Here is a 26,603-nt window from a genome sequence, read left to right as displayed (position 1 = left end):
TTGATTCCTATCGTGTTTCAGTGCATGCAGTTTATGCCAGCACAAATAAGAAATTGTGTACAAAATTTCATATTTGTGTTTGTATGCACAAAAATGTTTTGTGCACATTAACACATTTTGCACACACTAAAACCAAACAAGAAAATGCACATCCTTCATAAGCCCCACAATACAACAAAAAGGGATGCAACTGTAACATTGTAAGCACTGTCACGATGAAAGTCAATAACCACCGTATCAAACGAGACCATCGCTTTTACCCTCTTACATTTGGAAGCTTTTAAAAAGGAACACACTCTAAATTCAGGTTAACAGTTGTCAAGTCACACTGTGGAGCTCTACCTGTCTGTGGAGTTTGTGGTTGTCCTTTCCTAACTGAAGTGTCAGACACCTGGGACTCTCACATATGAACAGGAGGCTGCAAGACGAAGGCGAAGAGGATTGCTAGCACCATGCATGACTATGTTTGAAATGCAGACGGATCAGAAAGCTTAGCTGTAATGTAACATGAGAAACCACAATGGTCTCATGATTCTCTTCCTAGATAGCAATGAGAAGCAAGAATTGACTGCAATATTTTTTTTCTCCTAGGTCCTACAGAATGGCACTGCTGTCCTCAGCCTTGCTGATAGCACATTGGAAACATTCATTCATTGATAAATATTCTGTCTGTATTGCCAGGTGAACAATAGCCTGAGGTCAGGTCTGGCCATTTGGTAGCAGTGTCTTACTTCTAAACCCTGCAGGCTTTTGTCTAACACTCCTTTCCTGCTCAATACGTGAACTGTAGCTTTCTCCCTACAGTTCAGATAGGACAGAGCCATGATTTTGTCCTATGTCCACTGCCTACATCATCTCTCATATCTGTTTTGTGCTCTCTGCTTTTGGTAGGGGTGTGATTCAGTGCTTCAAGGCAAATTTTAAAAGCCCTGCGAGTGCCAAAACCAAGAGATATGTGCGCACAAGTTGGGCCAGTGCGCGCCAAGTGGATTTCAAAAACCACCCGAGGACGCGCAGATCTCCCACTGCACGCACAAGTAAAACGTTTCTGAAGAGGGGCGGAGCGTGGGCAGATCAGGGCCTGGCCAAGAGATGTGCGTGCAAATACGTATGCGTCCTTGCGCACTGGGGTCCCCTGCTGCATAAATCTACTATGGATGGCAGGTAAGTAGTAAAACAAAAAGATATAGGCAAGGCAGCGGGGATTTAAGAGTCGAGGCTAACAGGAGGGAAGGGATGCTATTACATTAGGAGGTTTGAAAGTCCTGTCCCATAAACTGAGTGAACTGGGAACGAACTGGGACAATGGTGAATGGCATCGGCGCACGTCCCTTGTAAAATCCCCCCACTTACACGGTAGAAGTGGCACTGGCGTGCACATGCGCACGTCTATTTAAAATTGCACACACTTGCAGGTGTGTTCAGGCTACATTATAACATACGTGCATATACGCACGTATGTTACAAAAAACGACATGTCTCTGGGCGTGGGTCAACAAACGCACGCACACGTATGCCCGTGCACCTTTTAAAAGCTCCGTCCCTGAGTGCTGAGCTATGAATCACAAGACAGCATATGACAAATTCAAATCTCCTTTGTCATTATCTGTGCAACACTTGGCAAAGCATTAAACCTATTACTATTATGCAATTTTCTCAAAGAAAATACTGGGTATATATACAACGATGCCCTCATATGAGAAGAAGTTTAACAAGTGCCAGTGTTACCAAACAAAAGAGTGCAACCCTAACAAATATCTCTGATTAAATCCTTGAAGGACATGCAGAATGCAATAGCACGCCATTCACATTCTCCAGCTAAAACCAAAGATGTCTACCTTTTAAAACAATTTCCTTGTCACGTTTTCCGTCACTTAGCTCCTGTGCTTGTCAGCTGGATGTGGGACTTCCACACCTAGCAGAGGCCAGTGAAGGGTGCGAAACGAGCTGGAGCCCTGCCCCGGCCTTCCTGCCCATTAGTATCAGTGTTCTCCATCCAGCTCTCTTTCCATGGGCTTAGTGCATGATAAATACAGCGCTGGAAGGGTCCAAGTGTGCAATCAGCACCAAGCCAGATATGGTTCTTAATGAAAATGCCTGGAAATGTGCTCCCATTCATTGGTCTCTCCTGATAATAAATGGATTGGCAACCGGGGAGTGTCCTCTAGCTTAAGCAGCGCAGGCAATTGCAGACCTCAGGAATTCAACGTTTTATTCTATAGCATGTTTAAGAACAAGGCATAGGCGTTCATGTCCGCAATGTCTTCATGTTGCTGGCGTCATCTTGCTTGCTTGATCAACGTCCCATTTCCTAGGCCCTTGTGACTCGGTCCATGCACCATAAAAATGTGGCCACCTTAGGCTTGACTGCAGTTTGGAAAACGTGAGCATGGCATAACACGGTAGGACTGGATCATCTGTCTTGTTTCACCATCACCAAAATGAACATTTGTAGTTTCTGCAGTTGCTCTCTATGTTGGTCCTGGAGGGAAGGGCGGGGGTATCTGCCATCTAAAACACTGCCATTGCATACCACTGTCAGAGAGACAGCAAGTTTATTGTAAAAACAGTTTGTTCTAGCAGAATATGTCGATACTAATGAATAACGTACACAAAATTTGAGGCAAGATTTTTGGATATTTGTAACCAAAACTGATTTAAAGGGAGCTGTAATTGAAAGCTTCTATAATTTATAATGCTTCACAGATTATTATTACAAAAAAGAGGTGTTTTGACAAATACTTACATACTAACTACATCCTCACAATTATATCAAAGCTGTACAATGAGTTTTAAAACAAGTACCCTAGAAAGCTATGAATGTGTGTTGCTTTCCCTCCATCATGAAACTTGGCATTTTTTTTCCAAGCTTATTATTGCTTTTATTAGAGCAGACTGTAACTATATTCAGTAAAGTGCTGGTTGCTGTGCTAGTCCACCAGGATACGCAGAAATGAAGGTCAACAAATAGATCAGGGGTTGGGAACCCTTTTGGCTGAGAGCCATGAACGCCACATATTTTAAAATGTAATTCCGTGAGAGCCATACAATATGTTTAAAACTAAATACAAGTAAATTAATTAACAACCCCCCACCCTCCTGACGCCCCCCCAAGACATGCCAAATGAATTAACTACAACCCCCCACCCTCCTGACCCCCCCAAGACCTACCAAATTAATTTACTATAACCCCCCACCCTCCTGACCCCCCCCAAGACCTGCCAAAAGTCCCTGGTGGTCCAGCGGGGGTCCAGGAGCGGTCGGGAGCGATCTCCTGGACTTGGGCTGTCGGCTGCCAGTAGTCAAAATGGCGCTGACGGCCCTTTGCCCTCACTATGTCACTGGGGTCGACCAATGGCGGCGGTAGCCCCTGTGACATAGTAAGGGCAAAGGGCCGTCAATGCCATTTTGATTACTGGCAGCCGACAGCCCAAGTCCAGGAGATCGCTCCCGGACCGCTCCTGAACCCCCGCTGGACCACCAGGGACTTTTGGCAGGTCTTGGGTGGGGGAGGTCAGGAGGCTGGGGGGTTGTAGTAAATTAATTTTGGAGGTCTTGGGGGGCATCAGGAGGGTGGGGGGGTTTGTTAGATTTTTACTTTTTTATTAAAGATTTGTCTGCGAGCCAGATGTAGCCATCAAAAGAGCCACATCTGGCTCGCGAGCCATAGGTTCCCGACCCCTGAAATAGATGAAAACTTTCTATTGGACTAAATACATTTGTGACCAGCTTTTCTCATGTTGATGCAGAAAGATGAAGGAGCCATTGCTAACTTTGGCTGTAGGTGATCATCACTTTTTATTGGATCCTTGGTTGACCTTAAGAACAAAAGAATATGCCATACTGGGTCAGGCCAAGGGTTCATCAAGCCCAGCATCCTGTTTCCAACAGTGGCCAATCCAGGCTATAAGTACCTGGCAATTACCCAAAAACTAAGTCTATTCCATGCTACTGATGCTAGTAATAGCAGTGGCTATTTTCTAAGTCAACTTAATTAATAGCAGGTAATGGACTTCTTCTCCAAAAACTTTTCCAAACCTTTCTTAAACCCAGCTACACCAACTGCACTATCCACATCCGCAGGCAACAAATTCCAGAGTTTAATTGTGCATTGAGTGAAAAAGAACTTTCTCCGATTAGTTTTAAATGTGCCCCATGCTAACTTCATGGAATGCCCCCTAGTCTTTCTATTATCTGAAAGAGTAAATAACCGGATTCACATCTACCCGTTCTAGACCTCTCATGATTTTAAACACCTCTATCATATCCCCCCCCCTCAGCCGTCTCTTCTCCAAGCTGAAAAGTCCTAACCTCTTTAGTCTTTCCTCATAGGAGAGCAGTTCCATTCCCTTTATCATTTTGGTTGCTCTTCTCTGTACCTTCTCCATCACAATTATATCTTTTTTGAGATGCGGTGACCAGAATTGTACACAGTATTCAAGGTGCAGTCTCACCATGGAGCAATACAGAGGCATCATGACATTTTCCGTTTTATTCACCATTCCCTTTCTAATAATTCCCAACATTCTGTTTGCTTTTTTGACTGCTGCAGCAACTGAGCCGACGATTTTAAAGTATTATCCACTATGACACCTGGATCTCTTTCTTGGGCGGTAGCTCCTAATATGCAACCTAACATCGTGTAACTACAACATGGGTTATTTTTCCCTATATGCATCACCTTGCACTTATCCACATTAAATTTCATCTGCCATTTGAATGCCCAATTTTCCAGTCTCACAAGGTCTTCCTGCAATTTATCACAATCCACTTGTGATTTAACTACTCTGAATAATTTTGTATCTGCAAATTTGATTACCTCACTCGTCATATTCCTTTCCAGATTATTTATAAATATATTGTAAAGCACGGGTCCCAGTACAGATCCCTGAGGGACTCCACTGCCCACTCCCTTCCACTGAGAAAATTGACCATTTAATCCTACTCTCTGTTTCCTGTCTTTTAACGAAAGGATATCACCGCCTATCCCATGACCTTTATTTCTGTCTCCCATCTTCAAACTCTGTACACACTGATGGCAGTCTCCTGGCATACTGTAAGGCATGTAAAGATTTTACCTACCTCATAACATAAAAAGAAAGCTAGTCAGGGGAGAAGCATGTTAACCATAGGTTCTTTTCTTTCAGACTGAAATCTGACTGCAAATCCCAGAATGCAATAGTACAGGAGTTAAAAACCCAAGACTGGCTCATCCTGTGCCCGATGAATAACTATAAGCCTCCACATGGGACAAGATTGAGCGATTAATTCCAGAAGCTCTAATTATTTTTATTATTATTATTTAAAAGGATTTATTACTCCCACCGTCCAATGTTCGGGGCAAGTTACAAATAAAACATTCATAATAAATAACGACTATCAATGAAGATAAAATAGCATAAAAATACAATTATGACATATATAATAAAATTAAAATAAAATACTCTGAGTGCATTGGTCTTAGATGAGGTAAAAAATTAATCTTGGAAATCAGTTAGCAATTCTCAGTATTACACTTCACATAAATCTTTAAATGATAGGATGTTAAGGCTTTTTAAAATTCTTTAGTAGATGATAACGATGTTAAGGATAAAGGAATAGAATTGCATATAATAGGCCCTGCAATGGAAAAGGCTCCTTCACGAGTTATTGCCAGCCTGGTGATCCTGGGTGATGGGACCTGTAATAAGAATTTATTTTGTACTTACGGTTGTATAGTTGATTGCAAGGTTTTTGTGGAAAAGCCACTGGATGGCGACGTTTGTTAATGGTGAAGAGGAGGAGTATGTGCATTGCAGAGTGGCATTCTGGCCAATGGGTGCGTTAATGCTTATTTGTGGAACAGTCACTTGCACAGCAATGGAGAGGCCTGAAACAACAGATCAGGTGCAAACAGTCAGGGACGCCACATTCTGGCAGAGCCATTAAGAGATATCATTTTACAGGACAATCGTCATGGCAAAATAGAGGAAAAGGTTTCCTGTTCTGTCAGATGAAAGTGAGCTTCCGAGACCAGCAGGTCCTTGGAAATCGAGCCTTGAATGTGAGGGTCCTGCAGCTGATGGGAATAGAAGAAACCAGGAGTGCGCCATGCTGCCCTTTTAAGTCAGTCTGAAAGCTTGCAAGCCTGAGAGGTGGTCGCTGGGCCCCAGAGCACTGGCTCCTCCAGGGACTGCACTGCATGGGAACATTCATTTTGAGCTGTCAAGGCAGGGCCAGTATTTCCTGCCCTCTCAGGGAGGAAAGGGGAAACATTTCTGACCATTCCTGCAGCTGCATAATATGAATACGCCATCTAAGAAGTAGGATCCTCAAATTCCTGTAGAGCACCATCTTTTCATATTCCAATAAGAACATAAAAAGTTGCCATACTAGGTCAGACCAAGGGTGCATCAAGCCCAGCATCCTGTTTCCAACAGAGGCCAATCCAGGATTCAAGTACCTGGCAAGTACCCAAACATTAGATAGATCACAAGCTACTATTGCTTATTAATTACCGTCATGGCAGTTTATGGGTTTCTCTTATAGGAACTTATCCAAACCTTTTTTAAACCCAGTTACACTAACTACTGTAACCACATCCTCTGGCAATGAATTCTAGAGCTTAACTATGCGCTGAGTGAAAAATAATTTTATTTGATTTGTTTTAAATGAGCTACTTGCTAACTTCCCTATGTTTGATCCAACAGAAGGTATTACAAACTGCAAAGCATAGAGAAGATTGACAAACTAAAGAGTAGCAAATCACCTGGACCACATGGTATGCATTCTAGGATACTGAAGGAACTAAAAAATGAAATTTCTGATCTATTAGTTAAAATTTGTAACCTATCATTAAAATCATCCATTGTACCTGAAGACTGGAGGGTGGCCAATGTAACCCCAATATTTAAAAAGGGCTCCAGGGGTGATCCAGGAAACTATAGACCAGTGAGCCTGACTTCAGTGCCGGGAAGAGCATATAGAAAGACATGGTTTAATGGAACGCAGTCAACATGGATTTACCCAAGGGAAGTCTTGCCTAACAAATCTACTTCATTTTTTTGAAGGGGTTAATAAACATGTGGATAAAGGTGAACCGGTAGATGTAGTGTATTTGGATTTTCAGAAGGCATTTGACAAAGTCCCTCATGAGAGGTTCTAAGAAAACTAAGAAGTAATTAGATAGGAGGCAATGTCCACTGCAGGGACGAGTGAAGGCACCCTCTGTCAGTAGCACACTACCGTTCAGTTCCGATTGCTGACATCTACAGGGCTGCGACATGAAGCTCTCTCCACACCTCACTAGACGCTCACTACTGACTAGACAAGACTGGACAAGACTCTGTTTTTGGCCAGTCTGTCCTAAGGAATTTATTCCCGGTGTAGAAATCAACTTGTCCTACCTCGACCCGCTGTGAATTTCAGGCTGCCTCATTATTGCCAACAGCACCACAGTTGTTGTGCCTGTTGCACAGTTTGAGTGCTGGTTGGCCTCCTGTGCTATGAGTCAGCCTGTAGCTTGCTATTCACTCATATGTGAGGACTACCATCCTGCTTCTCCTGGGAGAAAGCAGAGTTGCTTACCTGTAACAGGGGTTCTCCCAGGACAGCAGGATGTTAGTCCTCATGAAACCCACCTGACACCCGGCGGAGTTGGGTTTATCATCGTTTTCTTATTTTATTTTTCGCTCATACTTTTGCTACAAACAAGACTGAAGGGGGACCCCTGGTGGCTACAGGGTTAGTGGCATGCTGGGCATGTTCAGTGTGCCAGCCAAAGTTCTAGAAACTTTGACAAAAGTATTCCGTGACAGGGCTCCGTCTGATGATGTCACCCACATGTGAGGACTAACATTCTGCTTTCCTGGGAGAACACCTGTTACAGGTAAGCAACTCTGCTTTCCCTGGTTGAAAATTGTAACTAGAAAATTTATTCTCTGTTTGATCTAAGTCCTCTGAAATGAACAGCTTTTTGATATTCAGTGCATTGTATTATTGTTTGTTTTATATAAGTTTTTTTGTTTTTAATTATGTATGTGTTATGTAATCTGCTATGATCATTATGAAAGTAGCAGAATAAAAGTTCAAATAAACAGAATATAGAGCATAGTGACTTAATGATTCTCCCCACCCCAGTTATCTCTAAGTCAGGATGGAAATGGATAAACAATATTATTCAAAGACAGGAATTCTGAGGAGTATTGGTGATACTGGGTCACCCATCCCTCTTCAGTTGATGAAATATGATCCTACATTTTACCAAAAGGCGGAGATTTATTGGCAAAAATTGGGGGAAATCTTTAAAATGAAGTGTTTTCACTTTTTTATTACCACAACTGTAAGAGAATTACTTTTTGGCACCTGTTTACAATTCCTTCCAATTCTGTTCTATGGTAACGGGTTAACTCTTCTCGCTCTCTGCTTTTTACACAACCCTTGTGCAGGCAATTCCAGGGCTTAGGGACACCACTTTCTCATTAGATATCTTATGATTCCAGAAACACGCCCTGGTATTTATTTTATTTATTTATTAACATCATACGGGCTTACATTAGAACTGAACAGATGGAAAGTACATAAAACAGGAGAGGGGGCGGGGGAAACTAGTAATTGCAACAAGTAACAGGCAGAGCAGGAGGATCTAGCGCAACTAACAACTCTTATGCTGCGGTGTAGCGAGAGGATTGGTAGTAACTTATATACAAGGGACTTACAAAAGCGTAGGAACGGGGGTCTTGCAAGGTTAATAGACAGCGACTTGTCCCAGAATTGTGTGCACGCGTGTATCGGCAGGTTGCATAGGAGAGCGGTGAGCGGGGTCGAGTCTGGGTAGGCTTGTTGAAAGAGCCAGGCCTTTAAATTTCTTTCTAAATTTAGGTTCAAGTCTGAGCAATGTAGGGAGGGAGTTCCAGTGCTTGGGACCTGCAATGGAAATTGCGCGATCCCTTTTTAAGAGAGGGTACTGTGAGGCTCCCTCTGTTGATGGCCCTGGTGGGCCGCTCGGAAAGTGTGAGGTGGAAGGGTTCACCTAGCCAGTTGGAGTTATGGCAGTAGATGGATTTATGAATTACGGATAGTGGTTTTATAATTATATAGTTATAGACAGTGGTACGCCTCTCTGAGCCAGAAACAACAGCGGCGGTTCAGATTGTTATTTACAGAAGGAAACAGGAAATCCTTTACCAGTCTCACTTCTTCAAGTGAGGAAGTATCCGGGATGCCTCTCTCTCTCGCAGCCCATGTTTTTCTTTTTGCTTTATCAGGTGCAGATGCAAGAAACTTTATTGGCACAACAATTTGTGCATGGGCAGCCAAAGTAATTCATAAAGGAGGTGATTTTCAAAGTCATTTATGTACATATACCTTATTTATTTATTTAAAAGTTTTTATAGACGGCACCCTACAAACAGTATTGAGGCGGTTTACAATGTTACATTCAAAATCTGGCGATATAAAAGAATAAAAAAAAATCATGTTTACTAAAAAGAAATATAAAAATGATACACGCATAAACAGTTTCCATGGGGATGCCTCAATGTAAACACAAGTACATTTTGTAAATATCATCAAATAAGGGAATATTAGCTTACATCATCAAAAGCCTTTTTAAAAAGAAAGGTCTTTAGGTGTTTCTTGAAATCATTGATGTTAGAAATTAAATGAAGTGAATCAGGTAGTGCACTCCATAAATAGGACCAACAACTGAAAAAGCGCATCTTCTAGTGAGGTCAGGTCTGGAATATCTGCTGAACCGAGGCGTCTTCCAGGATTATAAATACAAAGAGCTGTGCAAAGCCAGAGAGAAGAGTTGCTGTACAGCAGATTGTGAATCATGGTAAGAACTTTGTAATGAATGCGAAACGATGTCGGTAACCAATGTAGAGAATGGAAAACAGGTGTTACTTGTTCTTGGCGATCTATATTAGATAGAATGCATGTAGCTGTGTTTTGCATTAATTGTAGAGGACAGATAACTTTTGCTGATAGGCCCAGATATAAAGCGTTGCACTAATCTAGGCCTGTAAGACTAAACAGAAGTCATTTTGATTAAGAAGTGGTTTTAAATGTTTTAAAAGATGAATCTTGTAAAATAATGATTTGACAGCGGAGGTTACGTGTTGAGTCATTGATAACTCTGCACCCAGTATTAGTCCAAGATTACGAGCTTTTTGAGTTATAGCAATGGGATAACCATCCATTGTCATACTACTTGGAGGGCGGTGGATGGAATTTGGAATTGTAGATAGGTAAATAATTTCTGTTTTTGAGGTGTTGAATTTGTGTGCATAATAGTATATACATAACCTGGTTTTCTGCATACTTTGCACAAAAAATGGGAGTTCTGGGTTGGGAGTGGAGTTGCAGAGTTTTGATTTTAAAAAGTATGAATGTAGATTAACCCACATACGTTGCGTGATACCAAGAGCAGGTGTAAGTGTGTGCAGATGAGTTTGTGCAGGTTACTTTAGATAATTTGCAAAGTGAACGTATGCTTAACTTATGTGCTTAGGCAACACATAAGTTACAGGGTGGGAGGGAGAGTTATAAAATGACCTTCAGAATTAGAAAATACAAAAGATACATAATTCTTACTGTGAAGTTATAAAGCTTTTTAGGTGATGGCATAAACACATTATGGTACAGTGCAGCATTCTGCCCAGGCCCAATGAAGTTTAGAAACATCGGCCAGTTTCTTTTTAGAAACATTTGATAAACATTCACATGGAAAATGGCAAATAAAATCATATACACAAGTTAAACAGTGGGGAGAGTAAAAAATCTTATATTCTGAAGTGGAATGTTTGTATCTTCTGAACCCTATCATTGGGGCATTCAAAACATGTTGTAGAGACCACACTGACCACTTTCTCAAAAGGAACTAGGTTTATAAAGGTGGTAGCTGTGAATAGTCCCCATTCCCCAAAAGGATATAATTTAAAGTTCTCTCCTTAGGTTTTAAATCTCTTCAGGAAGATGGCCCAGACTACTTAGCTACTAAACTGAGCAAATACACTCCCTCACACAGTTTGCATTCTGCTAATATAAACCTCTTGGTGGTCCATCCCCTCCCCCAAAAAAACTGCAAAATATTAGGCTCCCCGTATTGGTCCCACCTCATGAAACATTCTGGCAACTTGCGGGAGATTAAGGATTCCTCCCTCTTTAAGAAAAAATTGGAAAACATTTTTTTCAAGCAGGCTTTTTCCCGACCTTAAGATAATTCTCTGTTCTGTTTTTAAGTGATGAGATTTTATATTATTTTATTTTGCTTGTTATGATTAGATGTATCACGTTATGTGAATTTTTATGTCAGCTGCTTCTATTTGTGTGCTAGCACAGCTGTTCTGTTCTGCAGGGAAGACGACAGGAAGGGACAGAGGAGAGAACAGCCACTCTGCTACCTAATCCAACCCTTCTCCTTCTGATCTGCAGGGAAGACGACAGGAAGGGACAGAGGAGAGAACAGCCACTCTGCTACCTAATCCAACCCTTCTCCTTCTGTTCTGCAGGGAAGACGACAGGAAGGGACAGAGGAGAGAACAGCCACTCTGCTACCTAATCCAACCCTTCTCCTTCTGTTCTGCAGGGAAGACGACAGGAAGGGACAGAGGAGAGAACAGCCACTCTGCTACCTAATCCAACCCTTCTCCTTCTGTTCTGCAGGGAAGGCGACAGGAAGGGACAGAGGAGAGAACAGCCACTCTGCTCCCTAATCCAACCCTTCTCCTTCTGTTCTGCAGGGAAGACGACAGGAAGGGACAGAGGAGAGAACAGCCACTCTGCTACCTAATCCAACCCTTCTCCTTCTGTTCTGCAGGGAAGACGACAGGGAGGGACAGAGGAGAGAACAGCCACTCTGCTCCCTAATCCAACCCTTCTCCTTCTGTTCTGCAGGGAAGACGACAGGAAGGGACAGAAGAGAGAACAGCCACTCTGCTCCCTAATCCAACCCTTCTCCTTCTGTTCTGCAGGGAAGACGACAGGAAGGGACAGAGGAGAGAACAGCCACTCTGCTCCCTAATCCAACCCTTCTCCTTCTGTTCTGCAGGGAAGACGACAGGAAGGGACAGAGGAGAGAACAGCCACTCTGCTCCCTAATCCAACCCTTCTCCTTCTGTTCTGCAGGGAAGACGACAGGAAGGGACAGAGGAGAGAACAGCCACTCTGCTACCTAATCCAACCCTTCTCCTTCTGTTCTGCAGGGAAGACGACAGGAAGGGACAGCGGAGAGAACAGCTACTCTGCTACCTAATCCAACCCTTCTCCTTCTGATCTGCAGGGAAGACGACAGGAAGGGACAGAGGAGAGAACAGCCACTCTGCTATCTAATCCAACCCTTTTCCTTCTGTTCTGCAGGGAAGACGACAGGAAGGGACAGAGGAGAGAACAGTCACTCTGCTACCTAATCCAACCCTTCTCCTTCTGTTCTGCAGGGAAGACGACAGGAAGGGACAGAGGAGAGAACAGCCACTCTGCTCCCTAATCCAACCCTTCTCCTTCTGTTCTGCAGGGAAGGCGACAGGAAGGGACAGAGCAGAGAACAGCCACTCTGCTCCCTAATCCAACCCTTCTCCTTCTGTTCTGCAGGGAAGGCGAAAGGAAGGGACAGAGGAGAGAACAGCCACTCTGCTACCTAATCCAATCCTTCTCCTTCTGTTCTGCAGGGAAGACGACAGGAAGGGACAGAGGAGAGAACAGCCACTCTGCTATCTAATCCAACCCTTTTCCTTCTGTTCTGCAGGGAAGACGACAGGAAGGGACAGAGGAGAGAACAGCCACTCTGCTACCTAATCCAACCCTTCTCCTTCTGTTCTGCAGGGAAGACGACAGGAAGGGACAGAGGAGAGAACAGCCACTCTGCTACCTAATCCAACCCTTCTCCTTCTCATCTGCAGGGAAGACGACAGGAAGGGACAGAGGAGAGAACAGCCACTCTGCTACCTAATCCAACCCTTCTCCTTCTCATCTGCAGGGAAGACGACAGGAAGGGACAGAGGAGAGAACAGCCACTCTGCTATCTAATCCAACCCTTATCCTTCTGTTCTGCAGGGAAGGCGACAGGAAGGGACAGAGGAGAGAACAGCCACTCTGCTACCTAATCCAACCCTTCTCCTTCTGTTCTGCAGGGAAGACGACAGGAAGGGACAGAGGAGAGAACAGCCACTCTGCTACCTAATCCAACCCTTCTCCTTCTGTTCTGCAGGGAAGACGACAGGAAGGGACAGAGGAGAGAACAGCCACTCTGCTCCCTAATCCAACCCCTCTCCTTCTGTTCTGCAGGGAAGACGACAGGAAGGGACAGAGGAGAGAACAGCCACTCTGCTACCTAATCCAACCCTTCTCCTTCTGTTCTGCAGGGAAGGCGACAGGAAGGGACAGAGGAGAGAACAGCCACTCTGCTACCTAATCCAACCCTTCTCCTTCTGTTCTGCAGGGAAGACGACAGGAAGGGACAGAGGAGAGAACAGCCACTCTGCTCCCTAATCCAACCCTTCTCCTTCTGTTCTGCAGGGAAGACGACAGGAAGGGACAGAGGAGAGAACAGCCACTCTGCTACCTAATCCAACCCTTCTCCTTCTGTTCTGCAGGGAAGACGACAGGAAGGGACAGAGGAGAGAACAGCCACTCTGCTACCTAATCCAACCCTTCTCCTTCTGTTCTGCAGGGAAGACGACAGGAAGGGACAGAGGAGAGAACAGCCACTCTGCTACCTAATCCAACCCTTCTCCTTCTGTTCTGCAGGGAAGGCGACAGGAAGGGACAGAGGAGAGAACAGCCACTCTGCTACCTAATCCAACCCTTCTCCTTCTGTTCTGCAGGGAAGGCGACAGGAAGGGACAGAGGAGAGAACAGCCACTCTGCTACCTAATCGAACCCTTCTCCTTCTGTTCTGCAGGGAAGGCGACAGGAAGGGACAGAGGAGAGAACAGCCACTCTGCTCCCTAATCCAACCCTTCTCCTTCTGTTCTGCAGGGAAGGCGACAGGAAGGAACAGAGGAGAGAACAGCCACTCTGCTCCCTAATCCAACCCTTCTCCTTCTGTTCTGCAGGGAAGACGACAGGAAGGGACAGAGGAGAGAACAGCCACTCTGCTCCCTAATCCAACCCTTCTCCTTCTGTTCTGCAGGGAAGACGACAGGGAGGGACAGAGGAGAGAACAGCCACTCTGCTCCCTAATCCAACCCTTCTCCTTCTGTTCTGCAGGGAAGACGACAGGAAGGGACAGAGGAGAGAACAGCCACTCTGCTCCCTAATCCAACCCTTCTCCTTCTGTTCTGCAGGGAAGACGACAGGAAGGGACAGAGGAGAGAACAGCCACTCTGCTACCTAATCCAACCCTTCTTCTTCTGTTCTGCAGGGAAGACGACAGAAAGGGACAGAGGAGAGAACAGCCACTCTGCTACCTAATCCAACCCTTCTCCTTCTGCAGGGAAGACGACAGGAAGGGACAGAGGAGAGAACAGCTACTCTGCTACCTAATCCAACCCTTCTCCTTCTGTTCTGCAGGGAAGACGACAGGAAGGGACAGAGGAGAGAACAGCCACTCTACTCCCTAATCCAACCCTTCTCCTTCTGTTCTGCAGGGAAGACGACAGGAAGGGATAGAGGAGAGAACAGCCACTCTGCTACCTAATCCAACCCTTCTCCTTCTGTTCTGCAGGGAAGACGACAGGAAGGGACAGAGGAGAGAACAGCCACTCTGCTCCCTAATCCAACCCTTCTCCTTCTGTTCTGCAGGGAAGACGACAGGAAGGGACAGAGGAGAGAACAGCCACTCTGCTCCCTAATCCAACCCTTCTCCTTCTGTTCTGCAGGGAAGGCGACAGGAAGGGACAGAGGAGAGAACAGCCACTCTGCTCCCTAATCCAACCCTTCTCCTTCTGTTCTGCAGGGAAGATGACAGGAAGGGACAGAGGAGAGAACAGCCACTCTGCTACCTAATCCAACCCTTCGCCTTCTGTTCTGCAGGGAAGACGACAGGAAGGGACAGAGGAGAGAACAGCCACTCTGCTCCCTAATCCAATCCTTCTCCTTCTGTTCTGCAGGGAAGACGACAGGAAGGGACAGAGGAGAGAACAGCCACTCTGCTCCCTAATCCAACCCTTCTCCTTCTGTTCTGCAGGGAAGACGACAGGAAGGGACAGAGGAGAGAACAGCCACTCTGCTATCTAATCCAACCCTTTTCCTTCTGTTCTGCAGGGAAGACGACAGGAAGGGACAGAGGAGAGAACAGCCACTCTGCTATCTAATCCAACCCTTCTCCTTCTGTTCTGCAGGGAAGACGACAGGAAGGGACAGAGGAGAGAAAAGCCACTCTGCTACCTAATCCAACCCTTCTCCTTCTCATCTGCAGGGAAGACGACAGGAAGGGACAGAGGAGAGAACAGCCACTCTGCTACCTAATCCAACCCTTCTCCTTCTCATCTGCAGGGAAGACGACAGGAAGGGACAGAGGAGAGAACAGCCACTCTGCTATCTAATCCAACCCTTTTCCTTCTGTTCTGCAGGGAAGACGACAGGAAGGGACAGAGGAGAGAACAGCCACTCTGCTACCTAATCCAACCCTTCTCCTTCTGTTCTGCAGGGAAGACGACAGGAAGGGACAGAGGAGAGAACAGCCACTCTGCTACCTAATCCAACCCTTCTCCTTCTGTTCTGCAGGGAAGACGACAGGAAGGGACAGAGGAGAGAACAGCCACTCTGCTCCCTAATCCAACCCCTCTCCTTCTGTTCTGCAGGGAAGACGACAGGAAGGGACAGAGGAGAGAACAGCCACTCTGCTACCTAATCCAACCCTTCTCCTTCTGTTCTGCAGGGAAGACGACAGGAAGGGACAGAGGAGAGAACAGCCACTCTGCTACCTAATCCAACCCTTCTCCTTCTGTTCTGCAGGGAAGACGACAGGAAGGGACAGAGGAGAGAACAGCCACTCTGCTCCCTAATCCAACCCTTCTCCTTCTGTTCTGCAGGGAAGACGACAGGAAGGGACAGAGGAGAGAACAGCCACTCTGCTACCTAATCCAACCCTTCTCCTTCTGTTCTGCAGGGAAGACGACAGGAAGGGACAGAGGAGAGAACAGCCACTCTGCTACCTAATCCAACCCTTCTCCTTCTGTTCTGCAGGGAAGACGACAGGAAGGGACAGAGGAGAGAACAGCCACTCTGCTACCTAATCCAACCCTTCTCCTTCTGTTCTGCAGGGAAGGCGACAGGAAGGGACAGAGGAGAGAACAGCCACTCTGCTACCTAATCCAACCCTTCTCCTTCTGTTCTGCAGGGAAGGCGACAGGAAGGGACAGAGGAGAGAACAGCCACTCTGCTACCTAATCGAACCCTTCTCCTTCTGTTCTGCAGGGAAGGCGACAGGAAGGGACAGAGGAGAGAACAGCCACTCTGCTCCCTAATCCAACCCTTCTCCTTCTGTTCTGCAGGGAAGGCGACAGGAAGGAACAGAGGAGAGAACAGCCACTCTGCTCCCTAATCCAACCCTTCTCCTTCTGTTCTGCAGGGAAGACGACAGGAAGGGACAGAGGAGAGAACAGCCACTCTGCTCCCTAATCCAACCCTTCTCCTTCTGTTCTGCAGGGAAGACGACAGGAAGGGACAGAGGAGAGAACAGCCACTCTGCTCCCTAATCCAACCCTTCTCCTTCTGTTCTGCAGGGAAGACGACAGGAAGGGACAGAGGAGAGAACAGCCACTCTGCTCCCTAATCCAACCCTTCTCCTTCTGTTCTGCAGGGAAGACGACAGGAAGGGACAGAGGAGAGAACAGCCACTCTGCTACCTAATCCAACCCTTCTTCTTCTGTTCTGCAGGGAAGACGACAGAAAGGGACAGAGGAGAGAACAGCCACTCTGCTACCTAATCCAACCCTTCTCCTTCTGCAGGGAAGACGACAGGAAGGGACAGAGGAGAGAACAGCTACTCTGCTACCTAATCCAACCCTTCTCCTTCTGTTCTGCAGGGAAGACGACAGGAAGGGACAGAGGAGAGAACAGCCACTCTACTCCCTAATCCAACCCTTCTCCTTCTGTTCTGCAGGGAAGACGACAGGAAGGGATAGAGGAGAGAACAGCCACTCTGCTACCTAATCCAACCCTTCTCCTTCTGTTCTGCAGGGAAGACGACAGGAAGGGACAGAGGAGAGAACAGCCACTCTGCTCCCTAATCCAACCCTTCTCCTTCTGTTCTGCAGGGAAGACGACAGGAAGGGACAGAGGAGAGAACAGCCACTCTGCTCCCTAATCCAACCCTTCTCCTTCTGTTCTGCAGGGAAGGCGACAGGAAGGGACAGAGGAGAGAACAGCCACTCTGCTCCCTAATCCAACCCTTCTCCTTCTGTTCTGCAGGGAAGATGACAGGAAGGGACAGAGGAGAGAACAGCCACTCTGCTACCTAATCCAACCCTTCGCCTTCTGTTCTGCAGGGAAGACGACAGGAAGGGACAGAGGAGAGAACAGCCACTCTGCTCCCTAATCCAATCCTTCTCCTTCTGTTCTGCAGGGAAGACGACAGGAAGGGACAGAGGAGAGAACAGCCACTCTGCTCCCTAATCCAACCCTTCTCCTTCTGTTCTGCAGGGAAGACGACAGGAAGGGACAGAGGAGAGAACAGCCACTCTGCTACCTAATCCAACCCTTCTCCTTCTGTTCTGCAGGGAAGACGACAGGAAGGGACAGAGAACAGCCACTCTGCTACCTAATCCAACCCTTCTCCTTCTGTTCTGCAGGGAAGACGACAGGAAGGGACAGAGGAGAGAACAGCCACTCTGCTCCCTAATCCAATCCTTCTCCTTCTGTTCTGCAGGGAAGACGACAGGAAGGGACAGAGGAGAGAACAGCCACTCTGCTCCCTAATCCAATCCTTCTCCTTCTGTTCTGCAGGGAAGACGACAGGAAGGGACAGAGGAGAGAACAGCCACTCTGCTACCTAATCCAACCCTTCTCCTTCTGTTCTGCAGGGAAGACGACAGGAAGGGACAGAGGAGAGAACAGCCACTCTGCTACCTAATCCAACCCTTCTCCTTCTGCAGGGAAGACAGGAAGGGACAGAGGAGAGAACAGCCACTCTGCTCCCTGAAGCATAGACTGCAAAGCAAAAAAAAAAAAAACCCCACACAAAATGGGACTGAATTAGCCCAAGTTTGAAACGTGTGAGCAGTAGTACCAATAAATAAATAAGACTTCAGCCCAGGCTTTGATGATCGGCACTGCTACTACTCACATGTATTGAGCTTGTGTTAAATTCCACCCTTCTTTGTATCTTGTTACCTGGGGGCTTACTTTCTGCCAGAATGACCAAGGCCATTCTGCCACATTTCTTTTGTTTTCGGAATCTGATGAAGCTGAACATTGTTGGCAGGGAAATCAGTTGTGGCTTTTTCATTGGCCCAGAAATGGAGTTTGAAAAATGAATTGAGAGAGAGAGTGTGTGTGTGTGAGTGTGTGTGTGTGTGTGTGTGAGTGTTTGGGTGAGAGAAAGTATTCACACCCAGCCCTGGCCTTCCTTCCTCCCATCCCGCTCCACAGTTCCACTTCCTTTTTTATCCCAAATCTGACGTCGGCCATTGCGCGCCACTTGGAAGGACCCAGTAGAACTGAATGGGAAGATCCATTCCCTGCTCATTCCTGGAAATAATTGGCGGTGATCACTGCATCGGGCTGGCTAATCGTTGATGGAACAGTTCTCCAGAAACTTGTCCAAATGTTTTCGGAAAGTCCAGCTAAACTATTAACCTTGACAGCATTCTCCGGCAACAAATTCCACAGCATTTATTGTGTGTTGACTGAAACAGTTGTAAAGTTGCTACTTCTAGTCTCATGAACCTAGTCCTATTAGTAATTGAAAGTGTAAGTAACTGTTCCCTAGCCAACTGCTCTGCTCCACTCATGGTTTTATAAAACTCTTATCATATCCCCCTCTGTTGTTTCTTCAAGCTGTAGAGCCCTAACCTGTCGAACCTTTCTTCATAAAGCAGATGCTCCATCCCATTTATTCTGTTTGTTGTCCTTTTCTTTACCTTTTCCAGGCGATCTATCTGTGTAAATTGCAGCTTGTGACGTGGAAAGTCTCACATACAGATAAGTCTGTATGTGGTAATGCCTAAAAAATATTACTTACTCTTCAGATTTGAGGAAATGATCTATAGTTGGAAGATTCAGCAAAAAGTTACCACACATTATCCGTAGCAAAGTTAACAAAACTATGGATATATTCCCTCCTCACCTCATAAAAACCTCACTTGCTACCAGATTTAGATTTTTCATCAAGGAAGAGTGATAATATTAAAAAAGTAATAATAATAAAGCCCACTGGTCAGTTTCTTTGCCCAATTGTGAAGTAGAGCGCATCTTCTGACTAACAATTTCATTTCCTGCAGTTCCTATAAGGGGAAGAAAAACCTTATGCATAGTGCCTGATTTTGAAAACGATCGCTCTCGGGCAAAAGCTCCACCATGTTTTATTCACAAATGTTCGCTTGTGCAAATTTTTTTTTTTTTGTCTGTGGGATTTTTTTTTTCCCTTTGGAAATTAGTGGAAAATAAAATATTTGGGCAAAAGCTGCACTGGTACGAAACCGTGTGGGTGAACTGACTTGCAAAGTTTTTGCACTCTCTCCTCTGCTTCTCCCCACCCCCACCGAAACTTGGATATGACCCTCAAACATCTCTCGTCAGATGTTCATATTTGTATAAAATACATCTTCTAACAATGTTGTTAACTGATGAAACTTATTACCAAATATCCATTTTAAAATCAAATATCTCATCTTTTAGAATCCATCACTTCTAGGGTACTTTCTGTTGCAGCATATGTACACGATTACTCCTGCTATTTGGTGTGATTGCTTTACAGAGAGACCTCGCATGTATACTTTTTAAATTGAAAGTATACATGTAAGTCCCAACCCCACCCAGACATCACCCTCACAGAATGCCTCTCTCCCATGCACGTAAAAGTATGCACATAATTTTACACACATATCCATCACACAATTTTCTATAGTGCCATCTACTTTACCTACAGAACATAAGAACATAAAAATTGCCATTCTGGATCAGACCGAGAATCCACCAAGCCTAGTATACTGTTTCCAAAAATGGTCACTACAGATCACAAGTACCTTGCAACATCCCAAACAGTAAACATATCCCATGCTGCTATCATGCAGTGCTAAGGAGTGGCTATTCCCTAGGTCTACTATGCTAATAACAGTTTATGGACTTCTCCTTTAGGAACTTGTCCAAAGCTTTTTTTAAACCCAGCTATGCTAACTGCCTTAACCACATTGTCTGGCAATGATTTCCAGGGCTTAACTGTGTGTTAAGTGGAAAAGAATTTTTAATGATTTGTTTTGAATGTGCTACTTACTAACTTCACAAAGTGGTCCCTAGTCTTTGTTTTTGTTTTTTGAAAGCCTAAATATTCAATTTACATTTACCCATTCTATTCCACTCCCTTTGAAAATTACCCTCCCTATGACTGCTGTAAGAAAGCGCTCATTATTATCAAACCCTCTGCAAAAGATGAGAATTTTAGAGAGTTGACTTCTGCGTGTTGGTGAAGGATGGATCCAGTCACAGTTTCTCTTAGACAATGTCTAAATTCTTGTCTTGGACTGGCTGAGTGGTGTTTCACAATGGGATAGTACACTTTGCTCTCAAATATATGGCATTTGAAGCCGAGCGCCCTAAACCTCTTAAGATTACCCCCCACCAGTATGAAAAAAAAAGAATCTACCAATGTTCCTGCTCTGGAGTCCCCAAAGCCTGCATTATATAGCAGCAAACCATGACAGTAGTTTATAGCAATTAAGAGCTTCAGCCTTTGGTTTTGATTTACTTCAAAAGATATCGTACCTTATTTTATATTTCACATTAATTACGTATTTTCTTTTAAATAAGAATCTAGTCACAAGCAAATCTTTTACAGAATTCTCTCTTCATGCAGCATTAAAATTGTGTTCGATACACTTCAACGCGCTTCTTCAGTTCATTTTTGCATTTTTGCCTTACCTGAAAGACTTGCTCCGATGACAAAAATCGTCACTACTGTAGTAAGCATTTTTTTCCAGAAAAGCATGGAGAGAAAACCTCTGTAACGTTTTCACTTCAGTGAGTCTGAACCTCTACTGACTTTCAAGCAGGGTTTGCTCTCGCCTTATCACAACATCAGCAAATCAACACGCTGGAGAAACTTAACCCAACATGGCTGTGTGGCTTTTTCTGCTGATTCCATTTCTCAGGGTGTGAACATCTGATACGTTTGTTAGTATCGTTAATAATAAACCCTGAAATTCTGTGAATCATGTAGCTCATATGAAGAAGAAAAAGTTAGACCCTAGGGAATATTTGGCCATGGGTTCACTGCAGTTTTCCTCAAAGGTGCAAAAAAATCCCTTAGCACCCTTGGTCCATGTGAAGAGAAAATACAAAGAATATCAGAAAGTGCTCCCAAAATGAGTCTCAACGGAAATATTACCAGAGGTGTCCATACCCAGTAAGGCCCTGAAACCTTCCCCAGCTAGCATTTTGTATGTTGTGTGCTGAGCAAGACTTAAGGTACTGATTATTGAGCTGGTTGAATGGTCAATATTTTACTAGATTGACTCAAAATCTTTGAAAGACAACATTTCATCTCATTGACTTTAGGAAGAGTCTTGAAATATTTTCCCTTTCTGTCTATAATCGCCCAACAGATCACCTGAATTTTCCCCAGTTAAATTAAACAAAGGTTCACAAGCCGATATTTTCTGCTGAAAGTATCCTTAAGACTGACCATTAATGTTTTCTGTTCTTCGTTAAAGGTTTAGAATAAAGTATGTCGGTAATACAGTGCTGTATACTGAGGTATCAAGGACCGAGTCACCACAGATTTATTAGTGATATTTATGAATCAGGAGCAAACACACTTGATATAGGGGTTATTGAGGGTAATTTGTGGTTTGACATAGTGAGAAATGAAAATGTATAGGGTTTTAATCTCTCTTTTGCCTTCTCTTCATTCCAAGTTACATTTTATCCCTGTTTTATTGTAACTGCTACCTTATTCTTCTATCACATGTTAATGTTTTTAAGTTATTAAGTATTTATTCTGTTGTCACACCTTGTTATTTGTAAACCGGCATGATGCGACTCCCATCGCGAATGCCGGTATATAAGAAATTTAAATAAATAAATAAATAAAATTTTAGTCAATAAAGATTTTATCCATAGGCACAGAATGGGAAACGTTCTTTATGAATAAGGTCCATAATAGTGTCTAACCATGTAAAGTGGAAGAAAGATTTCTCAGGAAGCTTCCTTTAGATCAGAGATTCCAAAACTATGGCTGGGTGGCTGTGTCCAGCCCAGCAAGCAATGTTATCCAGCCAGCTTCAGTCCCAAACATAGGGGCCTTTGCAATAAATATGTGCAGAAAACAGGTGCTCAGGGTCTTGGGTGGTATTGGACATCCAAATTTATTTTTGTAATAAATGCTGCTTCATTTGGTTCCTCCTGCATAGTATTGCTATGATACTATTAGGAGGAATCTCAGAAAGCAGGATGTTTCTTTGTTGTCACTGTGCCCTTGAGCATGGCATACCTTTAGACCAGCCCTGAGCCGGCATAAAATTTGCCACATTGCAAGGGCGCATTGGCTGCACGGATAACTTATTGGATTGCGGGGGTTAGCTAATAGCCTCATCTACATGGATTTCTTTGTGATGAGCACCATTAGCTATTTGGAGATTCGGACGCATGTATTGGATCAGGGGGTTATGGACGAGCATCCAAAACGCACGTCCAATCACATTAGGCCGTGTGCAGCAGCTAGTGTACGGTATTGAATCAGCCCCATAGTCACCACTCACCAATGGCAACCAAAAACCTGGAGGCAGTATCAGCAGAATACATCCAGATTATAGTCCTGAGATGCCTATCTAAGAAGTAATATTTATTAGCAAGCACTAGTCATGACAATTTTGTGGAAGACCCAATGGACTGGGATTTTTATGATTTCACAAAAAGCAAATGTGGGGCATGGATGCTTCAAAGGAACTGGCACAGCATTACAGAACTTTTCACATCTAGATCACCAGTTCAAAGCCAGCTTAGGTCAGAAACTTAAGGTGACCCCTATGAAATAAGTTAGTGATTTCAGTCTTCAATCCCACTCCAAGGGTCATGGCAGAAGCATGTATAGCCCCTGGCAGAGTTGTCTCATGCTAGGAATTCTGCTATCACTGGTTTGTCTGATCAATTCATAAATCTAATCTCTTTTTATGTATTTGATTTTATTAAGCTAATGAAGTCTAAAGAGTGGCCAAGAGTGTGGCAAATAAAATTTCATATAGAAAGTGCAGTCTTGTATTATGACATAGAACCAGAAAGGGTTGGGCAGTAGAGCAGAAGCAATGTACGGAAGTATTTCTTTCAGAAAGGACAATGGATGCAAGGAATGGCCGTCCAGTGGTGGAGGTGATGGGGGTCAGAACAGCAGTGGTACTCAAACCAGCAAGAGACAAACAGAGTGGTTGGAAAGCAAGGGTAAATCCAGAGAGCGAATCAAAGTAAAAAGTGAGAAGCAAGATGGGCTTTGTAGTCATGTTCAGTGGTTCATGTTCTATGGTTTGTTAGCTCTGTTAAGTGAGCAGTGGAGTTAGCTCAGCTCCATTTACTGGTTTTCCCATTCATTAGTCAACCTGTGACTAATAAGCATGCTTATTCTTATCAAGAACTACTTGATATTGGAAATTGAATAGGTCAGTACCAGGAGCTGTATGGTAAGAGACAGTATGACTCAACTAAGTGTATGTTCATTTTTACAGTACTGGACAGAGCCACACCTCAGGTCTGCTATTCATAGCTACGCACAGTGTAAATATGTGTCATGGAGAGTACGTTACAACTAACATACACACCTACAAGAAACTTGCTGGTCAATGGTTTTGTTTTTTTTTAAAGTTTGACTACTACCTGGAGATAATACCCTTATTCAATAAACATACACACGGTTAATGCGACTCCAACATTGCTCTAAGACTCCAACATTGCTCTAAGCTTCAACAGCAAGAGGAAATGTGGAAAAAAGGATTTACATTCACAAAAAAGCGGGGAGTAGCTTGCTTGTTACGGCGGTTACTACCTGAAACCAAATAAACCTGATACTTCACTTTCAATGCATATCCAGCATAGCTCTCTGCTTCAACGGCAGGGGGAATGAAGAAAAGTGGATCTATATACAGACAACCAGCAAGGACTGGATTACATAGTCTGGGTAAACAAGCATGCGTGTAGCTTGCTTATTGCAGCGGTTACTACCCCTAACTAATTAAGCTAGATATTTCACTGAGATGCAGTTCCAACACTGCTCTCTACATTAATGGTGAGGGTGGAAGGGAAATTGAACCAAAAGGTTACTAAGAGCCAAGTGAAACAGATAAGTATGAGGAAAAAAAAAAAGTGTGAAACTTGCTGGGCAGAATGGATGGGCTGTTTGGTCTTCTTCTGCCGTCATTTCTATGTTTCTATGTTGAACAAAGCAACAAAAAAGTCATACTTTATTTAATGTATCCTGTTCTTAGAGCATCAATTATTGCCCTCTGCAGCTATCAGCCTTACCAATTCTGATCGCCGCATCTTCTACTTTATCTCTGTGTGATAGCAGCATGGGATTGGAAAAGCAAATAAAATAAAATAAAATAAATAAATACATAAATAAATAAATAAATAAATAAATACTTTTTGGGATGTTGCAAGGTACTTGTAACCTGGATTGGCCACTGTTGGAAACAGGATGCTGGGCTTGATGGACCCTTGGTCTGACCCAGTATGGCACGTTCTTATCTTCTTATAAAGCATTTAACCAGTGTTAATTGGTGGTCTGAAAATTACCCTCTGTCAACATGGCTAAAAGTATGAGTGTTATGTCTACAATGCGCAGATTTTAGCCTCATGGAGAGGGAATTATAAAGGAGGAAAAAAAGCAAAAATGTCGATGGCATTTTCAAATCTTCATGGGTACTCTTCAAGGAAATTTCTACCCACAGATAAAGGTGCAGATGACTACCTGCACTTTCTATATTGACAGGTTTCCTAATGAAAGTACAGGAATACCAGCGGAAGCAGGAAGTTCAAAGCGCCCCTGAGGTCGGAGGAGGAGCCGGGTGAGATAATTGAAATAATCGCTCACCCAGGTGCCACACTCTGATTACAGGAAGCGTTAAAAACATCAAAAAAAGCAAAAAGCACCGGATTACAGAAGTGAAGCTGAATTCTAGTGCAACAGAATCTGGTTGCTTGGTGACAGTCAATCGTGATGCCAGACCTGATACCGGAGTGCACAGTTAACAAGGGTCAGCTGATTGAGTCGGCAGCACAGGAATACCAGCGGAAGCAGGAAGTTCAAAGCGCCCCTGAGGTCGGAGGAGGAGCCGGGTGAGATATTTGAAATAATCGCTCACACCAGGCGCCGCGCACCGAAGGAGAGCGTCCAAAGGAGCAAGCCCCTTTGCGTGCCCCTTCGCGCTGCCCATTCAGCGCCTCACTTTTACATCTCTAAATAAATTGTCATCTCTCTCACAAAAACTATTCGCAAAAATAAAAAGATCTTCATTCAGAAATAATGGACACAGCAAGCAAATTCCAAAACAAAAAAAAAAATCACATTTCCTTTAAAACATCCAATCCAAAGGAAACATATATCTTATAATCCTCATCATTCAAAAAAACAACTTTCAAACAACTCAAACAACATTTACATCCAATACTCAAATTATTTTCTTCTTTCATTCACTCTAGTCAATGCACGTTCTATTCTCAAAAAAATTCCACTATTTAATGACATGCTCTATGACTCCAAACCTGACTTCATTGCAATAACAGAAACCTGGCTAAAAAACACTGATACAGTATTAAACAATCAACTAAACAACCATAGATACAACATATTCTCAATTCCTAGAAAAAGAAAAAAAGGAGGTGGCTTAATGTTTATTTCTAAAAAAGAACTACAGATGACACACCGTCCAACAAACATTGCTGCACCATATGAAATCTCATTATTTGATTCTCCTAAACTTCAAATATGCCTTGTCTATTGCCTGCCTGGAGTACTTGAAAAAAACTGCTCACCTTTAATTGAATATTTCATGAACAATATATCATTAAACAAACCAATCATAATCCTGGGTGATTTCAACATTCACTTCGACTAATCAATAACTCAAAAACCTGTCAAATCATCATTGACGCACTTGGTTCACTACAGCTAAAACAAATCGTTGTTAATCCAACTCACAAAGCAGGCCATACAATTGACCTGATATTCGTCAATACTAATGACTGGCACAACATCAATACCCACACCACAGAAATACCTTGGTCACATCACCACCTAATCCAAGCTACCTTCTCTTCTAATACCATCCTTACCCCTCCTCGATACCCACAAAACAAAATAACTTATCGACCACCTTTCAACACTGAACTCCTTCAAGAAACTCTTCAAGAACTGACTAATATTAATCTCTCAAATTCTGATGAAGCTGTATCATCTTGGTTTAAGATCACTAAAAAAGCTGCTGATAATATCAATCCCTTAATAACTAAGTTAATCAAACCATCAAAGCACAATA

General features: G+C 43.9%; 1 protein-coding gene across 1 annotated transcript in view; it reads right to left on the bottom strand.

The window, feature by feature from the left end:
- VSIG1 (V-set and immunoglobulin domain containing 1) overlaps positions 1–26,603 on the bottom strand; it is a gene marked incomplete at its 5' end in the record, with an annotated part of 194,121 nt that overhangs the window by 80,900 nt on the left and 86,618 nt on the right. The window contains one exon of the mRNA XM_029586037.1: positions 5,709–5,869. Coding sequence (XP_029441897.1) covers positions 5,709–5,869 — 161 coding nt within the window. The remainder of the gene's footprint in view (positions 1–5,708; positions 5,870–26,603) is intronic.

This window comes from Rhinatrema bivittatum, unplaced genomic scaffold (genome assembly GCF_901001135.1).
Source record: "Rhinatrema bivittatum unplaced genomic scaffold, aRhiBiv1.1, whole genome shotgun sequence".
NCBI classification, from domain to species: domain Eukaryota; kingdom Metazoa; phylum Chordata; class Amphibia; order Gymnophiona; family Rhinatrematidae; genus Rhinatrema; species Rhinatrema bivittatum.
This window is presented reverse-complemented; position numbering and strand designations above follow the sequence as displayed.